This window comes from Xyrauchen texanus, chromosome 15, assembly GCF_025860055.1.
Source record: "Xyrauchen texanus isolate HMW12.3.18 chromosome 15, RBS_HiC_50CHRs, whole genome shotgun sequence".
Taxonomy (NCBI): domain Eukaryota; kingdom Metazoa; phylum Chordata; class Actinopteri; order Cypriniformes; family Catostomidae; genus Xyrauchen; species Xyrauchen texanus.
The window spans coordinates 25970652-25984149 of record NC_068290.1 but is presented as its reverse complement, the minus strand read 5'-3'; the positions used below and the strand labels follow the sequence as shown (position 1 = coordinate 25984149).

Sequence of the window (13498 nt, the reverse complement as noted above, 5' to 3'; positions counted from 1 at the left end):
AAATGCGAAAGACGAAGATGGTGACGTCAACATGCGGCTGTGTTTAAAATCTTTGAAACACGCCCACGTTAACATAGTTTACCGTCTCAGCCTATCAGAAGAGCCGAGGTACGAACCCATTGGTTTGTTTAAAAATTGCACCAAAACATAACGGATCATTTAAATACTCTAGCTCGAGTCACACGGAGTTCGGAAGACGGCTGAAGGGTTTTCTGTGTTGATACGCATTCAATATTATACGACAGACATATTTTGTCAGACCTGGTGTGAAAGAGACGGAAGAAAAAGAAAGTTATAGTGGTTAGTTGAACAAGTTTTGTTTTAAGGTGAGTTTGATTTGGTTTAATGTCATAAATTCATATTGTTATCAAAACGCTACCTCGCAAGAGCTACTGCTTTAGAATGAAATTCGACTACTAAATGTAGTAACACGTAGTACCTACATTACTGCATTTCTTTTCAATATCTTAATGTTGAACATAATGACTGTTGTTATTTCACCTTCCTTTTGAAAAGCTTAACATGCGGTAATTCTTACACTTTTTAAAGATTTAAAAATGGGTGCCAGTGAAAGCAAGATGACTGTGGCATCAACACCAAAGCCAGATCCGAGCCAGCGGCTGAAAGCACCGCGTGTATCACAACTGGCGGACCCTCGTTCACCGTCCTGCGGTGTCGACCGCACACCTATACAGGTAAAACTCTCCCAGCATAGTGACGTCACTTTCCCCCCACAGCCGCCATATTTGTGACCATCAGCGGGAGGAAACACTGGCGATGAATGCAAAAACACCCGTAAAACTATATCAAGGAAAACCTAAAAAGAATGCTTTTGATCCAGTCCCAGGAAAGGTGTTTACAGTTCTGAAGTCAGCACAAATATTGCCAAATTTTTTAAATATATTTTATACACAATACATTTCCGTACACCGGCGAGTCTACGTCACCGTAAACTTTATCATTCAGAAGTTAAAAATGTTTGTGTTTTCTGCTCTGATTTAGTCAAAATATTACAAAACGTCTGTGATGATCTCATCTGTATGAATGTATGAGCTGCTTTTAACTCCTGAATAATACACAGAAAGCAACTGTGGCATTATAAGTGTGAATATAGTCTGTGATTCATGATCTTATGATGTGTTTGACTAACATTAGTATACATAAATGTATACTATATATTCGCATTATAGAGCTTTTTTATTTAATTACAATTATGATATTGTGGGTGTTATGTATAACATCATCCTGTGTGCATTTCCAGTTTGTTTCAAGATTGAGGGTTTTATAAATATAATTGAGTCATTCTACCAAACGGGTGCCATTTCCACTTTGCAATTTTCAAATTTTTCATTAAGAGTAAACTTCTTTTTTTTTAAACTCACAACTTGAAAGATATGTTAATCCTCCAAAAAAAAAAAAAAAAAAAACATATTTCCCACCTCAGGCACAAAATCCTTATTAATATTATCCTTTTTATTCAGGCATGGGAGCCTTTCTTGTACCACCCCGTTACGGACAATATTTACGGCATTAGAGTAGAAAAATAAGAAACAGATTTTTTTAAATCGAATGTTTTCCTAATAGTAAAATGTCCCTTTTTTGGAAACCATCAATAGAAAGTCTGTAATTTAATAAAAAAAAAAATTATTATTAGATTTTTAATCTTGAAATATGAATTCAATATTTCAATGGCCTCATTGTTTGTACTGAAAAAACAAATTCACTTAAAAAATACAAATAAAGTTCAATTTATCTGATTAGTCCACACAACAAGAACCTCATTCAACATTAATTTATGTAACATTTAATTTCCTTTCCATAAAAGTTTAACAAAATGACCCTGTGAATTGATGTGGCGGGGTGGTTAACTGTGACACTATGGACAAAGTGTTTCTCTATATGATCTGCTGGTTTTAAACTTTATAAAACTGGGGGATGGGAAACATTAAAATTGGAGATATAATGGACAACTTCGGTCATGCTCTGCTCAAAGAGTACCCAAAGAGGTTGGATGGAAAAAGATACAAAGATATTATTAGAGAACATTGCTATTACATTCAGAAATGGGGATGCAAACTTTAGAACCAATGACATTTTGAACATTTTACAATAAAATTATTAACAAACAATTTTTGATCTCTTACCCCATCACATCCCTTACCACCACGTCACAATAAAACATGTGACGGGGTGGTAAATTTAATCCCAAAATGGCTGCAGATCTCATGTGGTCAAGTTCCTCACATATCATAAATGCATTCAGTCTGAAATATTATTTTCTTTGCATTAATAATGTAAATATTGTAATAAAAAAAACTGTTTTCCCTATCTATTTTGCATGACGGGGTGGTTGGTTTGAGCTTGACGGACCCTGCCTAACATGAAAAAGCAACAAATAAACAAAGTAAAAGAATGTCAGTACTTGCCTGCTTTTGTTGTTGGTGCTACAAGGCTCAAATTATGTAATTTCCACTTTGTGATGTCATTTAAAGCAATGGTACATTATTTATAGATAAAAACAAGTTAGTGTGACAGGGTGGTAAGTCAAACTGAGGGACGCACGCAAATCATAATATATTTACAAAAAAATGTTTATTTTGAAAAAAATACCTTCTTATTTGGTGATATTTTAGATTCAAATGTCATGTTGGTCAACATGGACATGTGAAATTGGTTATGTACTAATGAAAAATTATTAAAAATAGTATGTTACTCTTTAAGAATAGTAGGGTTTTTTTTTTTTTTTATCATGTTAACAAGAACACTTGATTGAATAACTTTAAGCTTTGGAAACTCACTTTGGGACATTTTTTGTGCCTTATCTCATCAAACGTTGCGGACCCAAATGGCACCCGTTTCATAGAATGACTCAATTGGTCGAAACCAGGGTGTGCTGAGTGACTCCAGCCAGGTCTCCTTAGCAACCAAATTGGCACGGTTGCTAGGGAGGATAGAGTCACATGGGGTAACCTCCTTGTGGTTGCAATTTAGTGGTTCTCACTCTCAATGGGGTGCATGGTATTTGAGCGGGGATCGCGAAGTGTAGCATGAGGCTCAAGTGCTGTGAGTCTCTGGTGTCATGCACAACGAGCCACATAAGATGTGTGGATTGATGGTCTCTGAAGCGGAGGCAACTGAGACTTGTCCTATGCCACCCGGATTGAGGTAAGTAACCACGCCACCAGGAGGACCTACTAAGTAGTAGGAAGTGGGCATTCCAAATTGGGAGAAATGGGGATAATGAAATTGCCAAAAAATATTTCATACAAAAGTGTACAATGGCACTGATAACTGAAAACTAAGTATAGTTCATAATGACAAACAAAAAGTGTATCTTTTCAAAAGTGTGCATCTTTTAATCAAATTTAAACTAATAAATCTTCCTCTTCTCTTGTAGGTGGGTGTGGCTTACTCGCCTCTTCCTGTAGTGGAGTCCGTTGCACCTGTATTTGTTGACCCCCGCTCGCCCACATCTGCTATTGCCCGAACCCCAATAAAGGGTAAGATAAGAGTACTCCATGTTGTGTCATTTATAAGACCATTAAAAGAGCTCACAAGCTGAATGGTTGGCACTTTTGTATTATAAATATGTTGCTCATTTTGCTTAAGCAAACAGAACCAATATGGCAACCTATAATCTTTCTTAAAAAATTTATAAACCCAACACCATAAAGTAAGCCATTTAAGGAGTTTATCATTAGTGTAAGGGTGTGTTCCGCCTGAATAGTTGGTCTCGGTCCGCTTCCAAATGAACTCTGGTGTGGTTTGTGTGGCTGGATTGATAGATGTACGCAACATGGACCAAAGATGTCTAAACGGACCAAAAACGGCAAAGTAATTTGCCTAATACTGACCAAGCATACCTGGTTCTTCTCCTCATAGGAGTCATGTTGCCCATTACAGTTTGGTACAGGCGTTGAGGAATTCCTGGCACTGTTTTGACTCCTTTACACCTTTTATTAGCACTTTGTTTGTTCTCCGCTTGTAAAAATATCACCGTATATAAATCCAACGAGCACATTTAGCCCAGCAGCCAGCATTGCTTTGGATGTTCAGCAAGTTACGTTATTTGCAACACATATGTCATAAAATCTGTCCAATCAGGTTGTGACTTTTTCCTGATGCCTTTTTGTTTCGTATCTTTTGGTTTGGTGTTAAAAATTAGAGGTCGACCGATATTGATTTTTTCAGGCCGATGCCGATCTTTTGAAATCCGGGTCGGCCGATTAATGCTGCCGATTTATTTTGGCCGATATGTGCTTGTTTTTAACCTCTTATTTGTACCTTTTATTTGAAAGATAAAATGTAACACAAATAATTACTTAAGGTAGACAAAATTTCTCAACAAATACATTTATTGAACACTTGACCAATCTGCACTTGTACACTTAAAATTAAAAATGTATAATGTAAAAACATATTGTATAAATAATGTATAACAAATATATTAAATAAACAAAGCAGGTGTTACGAACTGCTCCAAGACACGAAGGTTGAGATCCAAATGCAGCTTTAATTAAGGGGCAATCCAGACACGTAATCCAATATTCAGAGCATCCAAGAGAAGCACAAGCATAACTAGGGATGGTATCGTTGAGGTTTTAATGGTATCACTACTCTTACCGATACTGCTTATCGATCCGGTACTTTAACGGTATTCTTAATGGTTCTTTTTTGTGTATGTGTGTGTGTGTGTGTATATATATATATATATATATATTACACAAATATAAACGTTATATAGGCACAGTGAGTTAATTTCAGGAAGGTCTACTAACATTACTGTTCAGGTGTGGTCTAAAAAGAAATCTAATAAAGTAATCAATTGTAAAATAACACTGCATAGTTTATCATAGATTAATGCAGAAGTTATTCATTCAAGAGCTGTAAGTGATTTTCTCTTTGCCTTTTGTTGTTTGATTCACAGTAATGGCTCAATCGTCACATGTTTAATAGACTGCTTCCCCTTTAAGACCGAGTTCAGATCTAATAGGCTCCTGATGCAGCATATTTTCTCCCAACTATTTCCATAACTATGTCCATTTTAGACATAAACTGTGTTTAAGTGAATCTCCAAGCCAGTCGTTTTTACATTTTTGTGTATAGTTGATCGTTTAGACGCATGAAACCCAAAATAGCCTATACTTTGCTTGTCTCTTTGCGGTGTGTTTCGGAGCGCGTGCCGCCTTGGGAACGGTATCTCTTGCGCTCTTTTTATTATTAAACGCATCCCGCAATTTAGCAACAGTAGCTAGACTGCATTTTACAACAATCACGGATCGTGCTGATTCTGATGTTAAGTTTGAGTTTTAGGGAGAAATGTCAGTGCACCGCTGTGAAGGGAAGGGAGTTGTGCTAGACAGAATGCGGCTTATGTATAAATATTCTTTTTATAATCTTTGGAAGGCGAAATCTAAAATAAAATCAGACTAATAATCACAGATCTAAACCAGGCTGCGTTTGAATGTTTAGTTCTGTCACTCATTAAGCTGTGATCGTGTTGGGCTCGTTTTGTGCTCGCTGTGGCACCGCGTGAGCGAGATCTCTCTCTCTCTCTCTGACTGCGAATAGCTAAATTGCATCACAGACAAATGGTTTCATATTATTATTATTATTATTATTATTATACATAGAAATGGCTGGCGAGTTAAAATAACTTTCTCTTTATAGCAATAATAAATGTATTTTCTTAATTTCTCCAGTACCGACAGCAGAACCGGTAACGTCCGAGCTTACCAAAGCCAGTCCTTCAATAGCCTATACTGCGTTGGTATATTTTTATTACTTATTTATCTGCATTGAGTGACAACCCTCTCAAATATAAGACACACAAACAGAACAAATAAAAGTCTCAGATTCACTGTCTGTAATTGCAAAATTCTTGCTTACTTATTGTGACATGATAGCAACCCTTCTGCTGTGATAATGCAAATTCAACTACGCTATCAATATCCAAAGTAACCGAACGTCATGTCAACTATCGCTTTTGTCACGTTTTTTCTTGAAGTTGGCAGTAACATATCAAAAGTTTTTAATTAAATCTAAAGAAGTTATACAAATTTAATCCTTACTGTTTTCTCCAAGGAACTTAGCTCCTTCCTTGAGGTCTGCTCACTCTCCTGGAAAATGACTCTAGGGGCAGCGTGCGTCGAACACGTGTTCCACAACAACACTAGGCTGCCCACAGATGCGCCTGCCTAATAATCGGCTTGATATGCGTGGATATTGGCCGATGCAGATTATGTAAAAAATGCAAAAAATCGGCCGATTAATCGGCCGGCCGATTAATTGGTCGACCTCTATTAAAAATGCTAGTGTGAATGGTATTGGCACTTTTCCACTGGATGTTACGGTTCGACTCTTTACTTTTCGGAGCTTGCTTTTTCCACTGCTGTTTAGTGGTGCCTCAACGTGGGTGGCATTATAGGCTGATCGTCATAGTTGCTCCGCCTCTTCTGCCTTGACGTCATCTCAAACGCGACCCAAAACAAACCATAACACTACCATAACTGGCCAACTTATTTAGTAGCTAGTCAACTAAATAAATTGAAGCTTTCAAGCAGAGTATAGAGTTAACGTACCATCCTCCATTGTGGACTCCAGCCGTGGCTGAGTCCAGGCACTCTCACTCCCATTGCTCGCCGGTCTAGATAGTGTCCATTTGGTCGATCCACTTGTCTTTGATGGTTCTGTAGTCGCTTACGTTTTTTTTTTTTTTTCTTTTCCCTACATTGTTTGTAGGTCCGTTGTTGGCCATGTCTCAGCTGTGCGGCCAACATCTGAGACCCTTCCTGATAGATTTTTTTCGTTTCGTTCATCGCTAACAAGAGGAACGTCTGCACCTCGTTTATTGACTATGGCGTGGTTTTGTGCACCGCCATTTCTTTTTACAATTCATAAGTTGTGTGAACAAATGATACTGCAATCGCTTTTTGAAAATCCAGTGACGCTGGTAGTGATGATTCTCTCTGAGTTGACATCACATTTAGTATTCGCTTGGCTTGCTTGGAAACTCCATCGAGGTGGTACTAAATAAAGTTCCTGGTAATATCCATAGTGGGAAAACCCCCAGCAAGCAGAGAAGAGTTGTACCGTGCAGTGGAAAAGCCCCATAAGCGAACCAGGACTACATGTATAATTTCCTCTTTTGGTCTGGACCAAGATAACCAAACTACAAAGGCACTGCACATTATGGTTCTACTCTCTTTACATTTTCAATCTTGCATTTCCACTTCTGTTTAGCGCCATCTCGACGTGGGTGGGATTATAGGCTGGTCGTCATAGTTGTGCCGCCTTTAATGCCATCACATAATCTTAAACAAGACACAAACTGACCAAAACAATAACATTACCGCTAGCTGTTAGCTACTAGCTCATTGTGCTGCATAAAGCAGTTGTTGCATGGTGATTTTACACAAGTGTAACAGTTAAATTGGCCTGGTTGTTTTAGAAGCAAGCTTCCCAGTAGCTAGTCAACTAAATAAAGTGAAACTTTCAAGCAGAATTTAGAGTTAACATACGATCTTCCACCCAAAATAAGTATTGTAATGTAAAATGTATTAATCAAAATAAATAGCAATTACAATGTCAAGCGAACTAATCAACTTATACATTTTTTGTCATAATATTGCAGCTCTACAAGTGGTACAGAAATTACAGACTTTATTATTAATAGTGGTCGACCGATATATCACCAAGGCAGATAAATTGGCCTGACTTTAATTATCGGCATCAGTCGATTAATTTTCACTTGCTTGCATGTGAAGCAACTGAGACATGTAAATGACCAGTAACGTTTCATTTTGTTGCATGCCATTGTGTTACTACAATAATAGACCAGTGTGCAACACAGTCCCATTTAAACGGTCCGCATATCAGAGCAACAGCAGATGCGTTCAAGCTCCTAATGTTAAAGTGCTTGCCTGTTTCATGCTCCCTCTCTGTCCTCAACAGTTCCCTGTAACTTTTAATTATCTTGTCTAATGATAAAAAGGCAAATATCAATAAAACTAATATCATATACCTTCTGGAAATATACACATATTTCATGTAATAAACCTCACAAAACTTGAGCAGATCCAATATAGAAGGAAAGCCAGGAATGCCAGCTACTCGCCTTTTGGCAGATGTCACCTTTTTTGCCATTTTGGCCAAATGTGTACTTTAAAGAGCTCAAGAGTCCTTCCTTATTTGCATTACAGTGAGTGTAACTTCTCTAGCCCGGCGGCTGAGCACCTTCTTTCTCAATGACGTTAGGAATGGGGATTCAGCTGCAGCACCCCATCGTCCTGTCTCTTTCAAAAAACACCCCAGCCTGCCCAGTGTGGAGAAGCAACTTGACACATGTTCCAGAGAGCATCTGCTTCCTCTGGTGAAAGACCACAACTCTGGCATCCTCAATGGACACACAGATGCCTTGTCTACCCCTGAGGTCCTCTCTCCTTCAGAGGGCAACGGCTCCATATGCAGCAGCCCATTTGTGCTGATTGTGGACAGTCGGGTGGAGCTGGAGGTGGATGCCGAGCCCCCGCTAGAAGAGGCGGAGGAGGCTCTGCTTCTTGGTGATTCTCCTTTGAAAAAGGAACTCAGTTTGAGTCTTCTTGCATGTCACGAAGGCATTTATTCATCCTCTCTGGAGGAGCTTCCTTTCACTCCACTTCCTCCTGCTGAAAGGCAACCGAATGAGGAACACTCCGATGCTCATGTCTCTGTGGTCCCACAAGCCGCAGATTCCTCTACACCTGTTGTTGAAGCTGCCTTGACCTCTGAGGTGGATGATGTTTCCTCCTTGACATCTGACGAGCAGGTATGTTTCTGATCTTCTTGAAATACTCTGTTCCAAAAATTGGTGAGCTCCCTATAAAAGTATTGATAAATGCTAGCTTTGTGCTGAATCATATGTTGATATTGCAATACTGTCTTACCATATTGCCATATCACAATACTTCAGATGTCTCCTTTCTATTTATTTATTTATTATGTGCAACATTTCAGTTATGAAGCAGATCATCAATATAAGTGTAAACTGATCTGTTTCTCTGCGGTCAGAGATTGAAATTGATTCTTGACATATGTATCACAGTACATATAGAATTGTGAGGTGGTTGGCAATACCCATCCCTGATAAAGTGTTTATTCATTAACTGATCATTGTCCAAAAATGTATTTTTATGATCATTAGATTATAAGCAACATGCTAACATTATACTCCCTTGAAATTCTATGCGTTGCATATTTCATGCAAAGCCCTATTTTTGTGGTGCAGAATATTCCAAATGCTTCGCTTATGAGGTTCCATTTCTGTTAAGTTGCTGCTTTAGGGGCCATTTACAGTGAACATGTTTTTGTCTTTGATGTGTTTTTTTTAAGCGTTTCGTTAAGGAGGACCATGTTTTTATTTATTGAAGGTGTGTCAAGTTAAATTTTGTTTTAATCTAATTATTTCATAACTCACTACAAGGCTCCTGTTCCATGTTTTGTGTCTATGCAAGAATGTTTGGTCTGAATGGCCTTATCAATGCATCAATAGACTGCAAGGGAGCTCGCTGGGTTTTTAGCACTACAGTGTGCGGCTCAGGACTTTCTGGTATCTTATCTTTAATTCCACCCCCATCAGGTCACTGTTGCAGTTCCAGAGCAGATCCATGAGCCGTTAGAGGTGACCAAACATCCTACACCTCAGCCAGCTGTTGTCTCCAGCAAATCTAGTCCAGTGCCCAACACCCAGGTTGAAACTGTCCATACTGGCATCCGCTGTCCAAAGTTCGACACCCGTAGCCCCAGTCAGGCTGTTTTTAAGCCCCAGTGGTTAGGCGTGGGGTTTGGAACCACTAGTGTCAGAGCCCGAGGGGTACAAGGGCATGGAAAAATAACTTTGTCTTCACCATTGTCTATCAAAAAAACTGCCACAAACGAGAATAACAATATGGTTGCGCGCACCAAACAGAGGCAGAGAGGTAAGTGTGTGCGCACACCAAGCAGGCATAATTTAAGCATTATTAATGATTCTGCTGCTCTTATGATGGCGGATATTTTATCTAATATTTATGGAAAGTAGAGTAGGCCTTGTTTTTCAATTGAAGAAAATGCACTTTCTGAAGCCAAATGTGTATTTGATTTTTATCATTGCATAAAAAGTTCTGATTGGTGAGGGCAGATCCCCTCTGCAGATTCTGAAGGAGGCAAATTCGTCCAGGGACTGCAACGCCCAGGTAATTGCACATGATGTAACTTCAAAGTTATAGCAAAATAGTCATTCGTTACTACTGCTTGTTGAACCTCAGTGCTCTTCATGTAATCGCTTTCATCTATTGTACCTTAAATCTTTAAATATTTCTTGTCCCTATTCAGGTCAAGATAAAAGTGTCCACCCCAGAAAAACAGAGGTTCAGCCAGATGGACAGAAAGGCTTTGATTCTCTCACTGGACAAGGAGAATGAGTGAGACAAACTGAATGAAAATGAAACCTTTTACTCAACACTATGTATATAAAAATGTTCAGGTCTTAAATTGGATAATGATTTTTCAAATTGTTTTGTTTTTTGTAAAACCTTTTTGTGTGTTTTAATGTAAATAAAAGTTATTTTAATTGTTTTTGTCACCAATTTCTTTCATATTTTAAGCTGACATGAGGACATTGTGGATGGGACTACGTTTTCATTTATAATTTTTACTTGAACCAGATTTATTGGAATAGTTTACCCAAAAACAGGGGTGTAAAGTAATGCATTACAAATACTCACATTACTGTAACTACTTTCCCTAGAATTGTACTTTTTTATATTTAAGTAGTTTAAATTTTTTTATACTGGAGTATATTTTATGTGCTGTAACTCTACTTCGCTATTTTCCCGCGTCTGTGTTCGCCACTTACCATCCTGATTTTATTTTATCCATCAACATGATTGGCTAGAGAGACTTGTGACTCCCATCAAATTAAACGCTAAAAAAAAAACTTTTAATGGCAGCTGCAGATTTGGCACCATCTTTTATGGATGTGGAGAATGCCTAAAGCACCGTGTACAGTTGAAGATAACTGGCTGCACCTAAAAGGGCTTTTCACAGTGAAAAAGGGCAATTACTTGAATTGATCATGTGAGTTTAACTTGCTCAAGCCAGAAATCGGCATTAGTCCTGCCTGTAATTTGAAGAAACATCGAGGTAAATTTCATATTTCTGCTTCCTAGATTCAGTGTGTCTATAATGTAGCCTGTAATTTAACTGTCACTGAGATCATTGGGCTGCTGTGCACGATTAATGCAATGTTATCAATAGGGCTGGCCTCGATAAAACTTGAGTAGTTTTCTATATTTAGCCTATGTTTTTCATTGTTCATTATATCAATAACGATAGCAAGAGCACCACTGGTTGGTTGATCTAGATGAAATATAAAAGATTTTTAGTGTGTCGCTGTTTGATTGACAGGCGGTTAATGTTTGAGCGCTAATGAGGTTATGCGCCTAAATGGTCAAATACACTTTATAATTCCGCCAATGCTGTCTTGGTGAGGATTTAATGTAAATGCAGTCGTTTATGTCTAAAATGAATTTAAACAGTGGAACAAAAAGCGTATGCATCAAAATGTCAGACTTGAAGTGTACATGTCTTGTAGGCTATGTCATATAAAGGCTATTAATCAAATAACAAAACGAGAAAACCACTCACTACTTTTAAAGCTAAAAGTTATCCAGCCAAAAGTATAAATGTAATCGAATAAAACGGTGAAATGTTTAATAATATTTTTTGAAAATATTGTTCATTTTTTTTTAATAATGCTTACCCTAATGTAGAGGGTGTTAATTGGTATAATAAATTACCAAGAATGTAGCGATAAAATAATTTGATTATGCTTGGCATTTATAAAGATAGAAAAATATCAACATTTGCAGAGCAACAAATCAGGCAGAACATCCCACCAGTCACAAACTTCAGAAAATTGTGCATCTTGCATTAGAATGAGAACAACTATTTCTGGGCATAAAAGATACAAGAACTAAATCAATGTTGAACATCGTATCTCAAATGGAGGAGAGTGTGGCCCCTCATGTGCTACTTAAATAATTCACACAAAAATTATCTTATTATTTACTCACCCTAATGCCATCTGTCACTTACTTTCTTCAGAACACAAATTAAGATATTTAGAAGAAAACTTCAGCTCTGTTGGTCCATTCGATGTAAGTGAATTATTTTAGCACTGATTCACTTTCATTGTATGGACCAAAAGAGCTGAGATATTCTTCTAAAAATCTTATTTTGTGTGATGTAGCCCCTGTACCGAACAACTTTTCCCATGCCTGCTCTACATCCTCTATGGTATTTAGCATTTTTTTGCATTTCTTGCATTGTTTGAATATGTTTTATGCACAACAATAACACACTGTTGGCATTAAGGGAAATTTAGACCCTACACATAAAACTGATTTTAATGTAATTGTTTCAATTTAAAATGGTGATCTGTGTATTGAATAACTTTTTAATCTTTTAATTTCTGTTCTCATGTCTCCCTTTTATTTTCTGGAATCAGATTCATGTAGTGTTTTTCACAGATAAGTGATGTATTTTAAAAGTTGGCATACAGAGTTCATTATAATAGGGCATAGGTTTTGAAACTCTATACTCACTGCTCATGAGTACTTTAAAATGAGCTACTATTTTACTCTTAAGTGGTTTTTAGGAAAGCTACTTTTACTCACACTACATTTTTTGGGGGAAGTAACCGTACTTCTACTCTAGTATGATTTTTCACCCCTACTCTTTCCACCCCTGCCCAAAAATAACAATACTGTCATTTACTCACCATTTTGCTGTCTCCAAATCTACTGTCTTCTGCAGGACACAAATGGAGATATAAAATTAATACAGAGGCAAGTGTGTGAACCCTTTGGAATTACCTGCATTTATGTATAAATGGGTTTGATCTTCATATATGTTACAATAATGTACAAAATCTGTTTTAACTTATAATGCACAAATTGTTTTATTCTTGTACATATTGAATACATTATTCCAACATCCACAGTGAAGGTCGGAAAGTATTTTAACCCCTAGGCTAATGATGTCATCATAGATGGAGAGGTCTATAAATGGAGACGATTTAGTACTGTGGCTACTCTCCCTAGAAGTGGCCGTCCAGCCAAGATGACTCAAAGGGCACACCACAGAATGTTCAGTGAGGTAAATTAGAAGCTTGGAGTGACCGCTAAAGATATGAAGGAATCATTGGAACTGGTTAACATCTCTGTTCATGAGTCTACTATATGGAAAACCTTAAACATGCATGGTGTCCATTGCAGGAAAACCCGATGGAAGCTGCTGCTTTCCAACAAAGACATTGCTACATGCCTTAAACTGGCCAGAGACCACCTTGACACGCAGCACTACATATGCCGTAAAAAAGGCACTGCATACCAACATAAAAAATTGGATCCCACTCACCCAGCCCCATTACCTGTTTGAACTGTTGCCTTCTGGCCGACACTTCAGAGCTCTGAGCACC

The 13498-nt window shown here is 37.8% G+C and overlaps 1 protein-coding gene across 1 annotated transcript; it reads left to right on the top strand.

Annotated features, from left to right (window-relative positions):
* Window positions 1–181: 181 nt before the first annotated feature.
* On the top strand, window positions 182–10537 carry LOC127656387 (uncharacterized). Its single transcript, XM_052144701.1, has 7 exons — window positions 182–326; window positions 550–695; window positions 3398–3500; window positions 8202–8806; window positions 9617–9956; window positions 10138–10211; window positions 10351–10537. The coding sequence occupies exons 2-7, from the start codon at window positions 558–560 to the stop codon at window positions 10441–10443; spliced, it is 1353 nt and encodes a 450-aa protein (XP_052000661.1). The 5' UTR covers window positions 182–326; window positions 550–557; the 3' UTR covers window positions 10444–10537.
* The last annotated feature ends 2961 nt before the right edge of the window (window positions 10538–13498 follow it).

What these genes read in the sequence shown, in the direction of transcription:
- LOC127656387 (XM_052144701.1), top strand. Translation starts at nt 558, where the DNA reads ATGGGTGCCAGTGAAAGCAAGATGACTGTGGCATCAACACCAAAGCCA. An exon ending in CACCAAACAGAGGCAGAGAG is followed by an intron (nt 9,957 to 10,137) that starts GTAAGTGTGTGC and finishes TTGCATAAAAAG; the next exon opens with TTCTGATTGGTGAGGGCAGA. An exon ending in CCAGGGACTGCAACGCCCAG is followed by an intron (nt 10,212 to 10,350) that starts GTAATTGCACAT and finishes GTCCCTATTCAG; the next exon opens with GTCAAGATAAAAGTGTCCAC.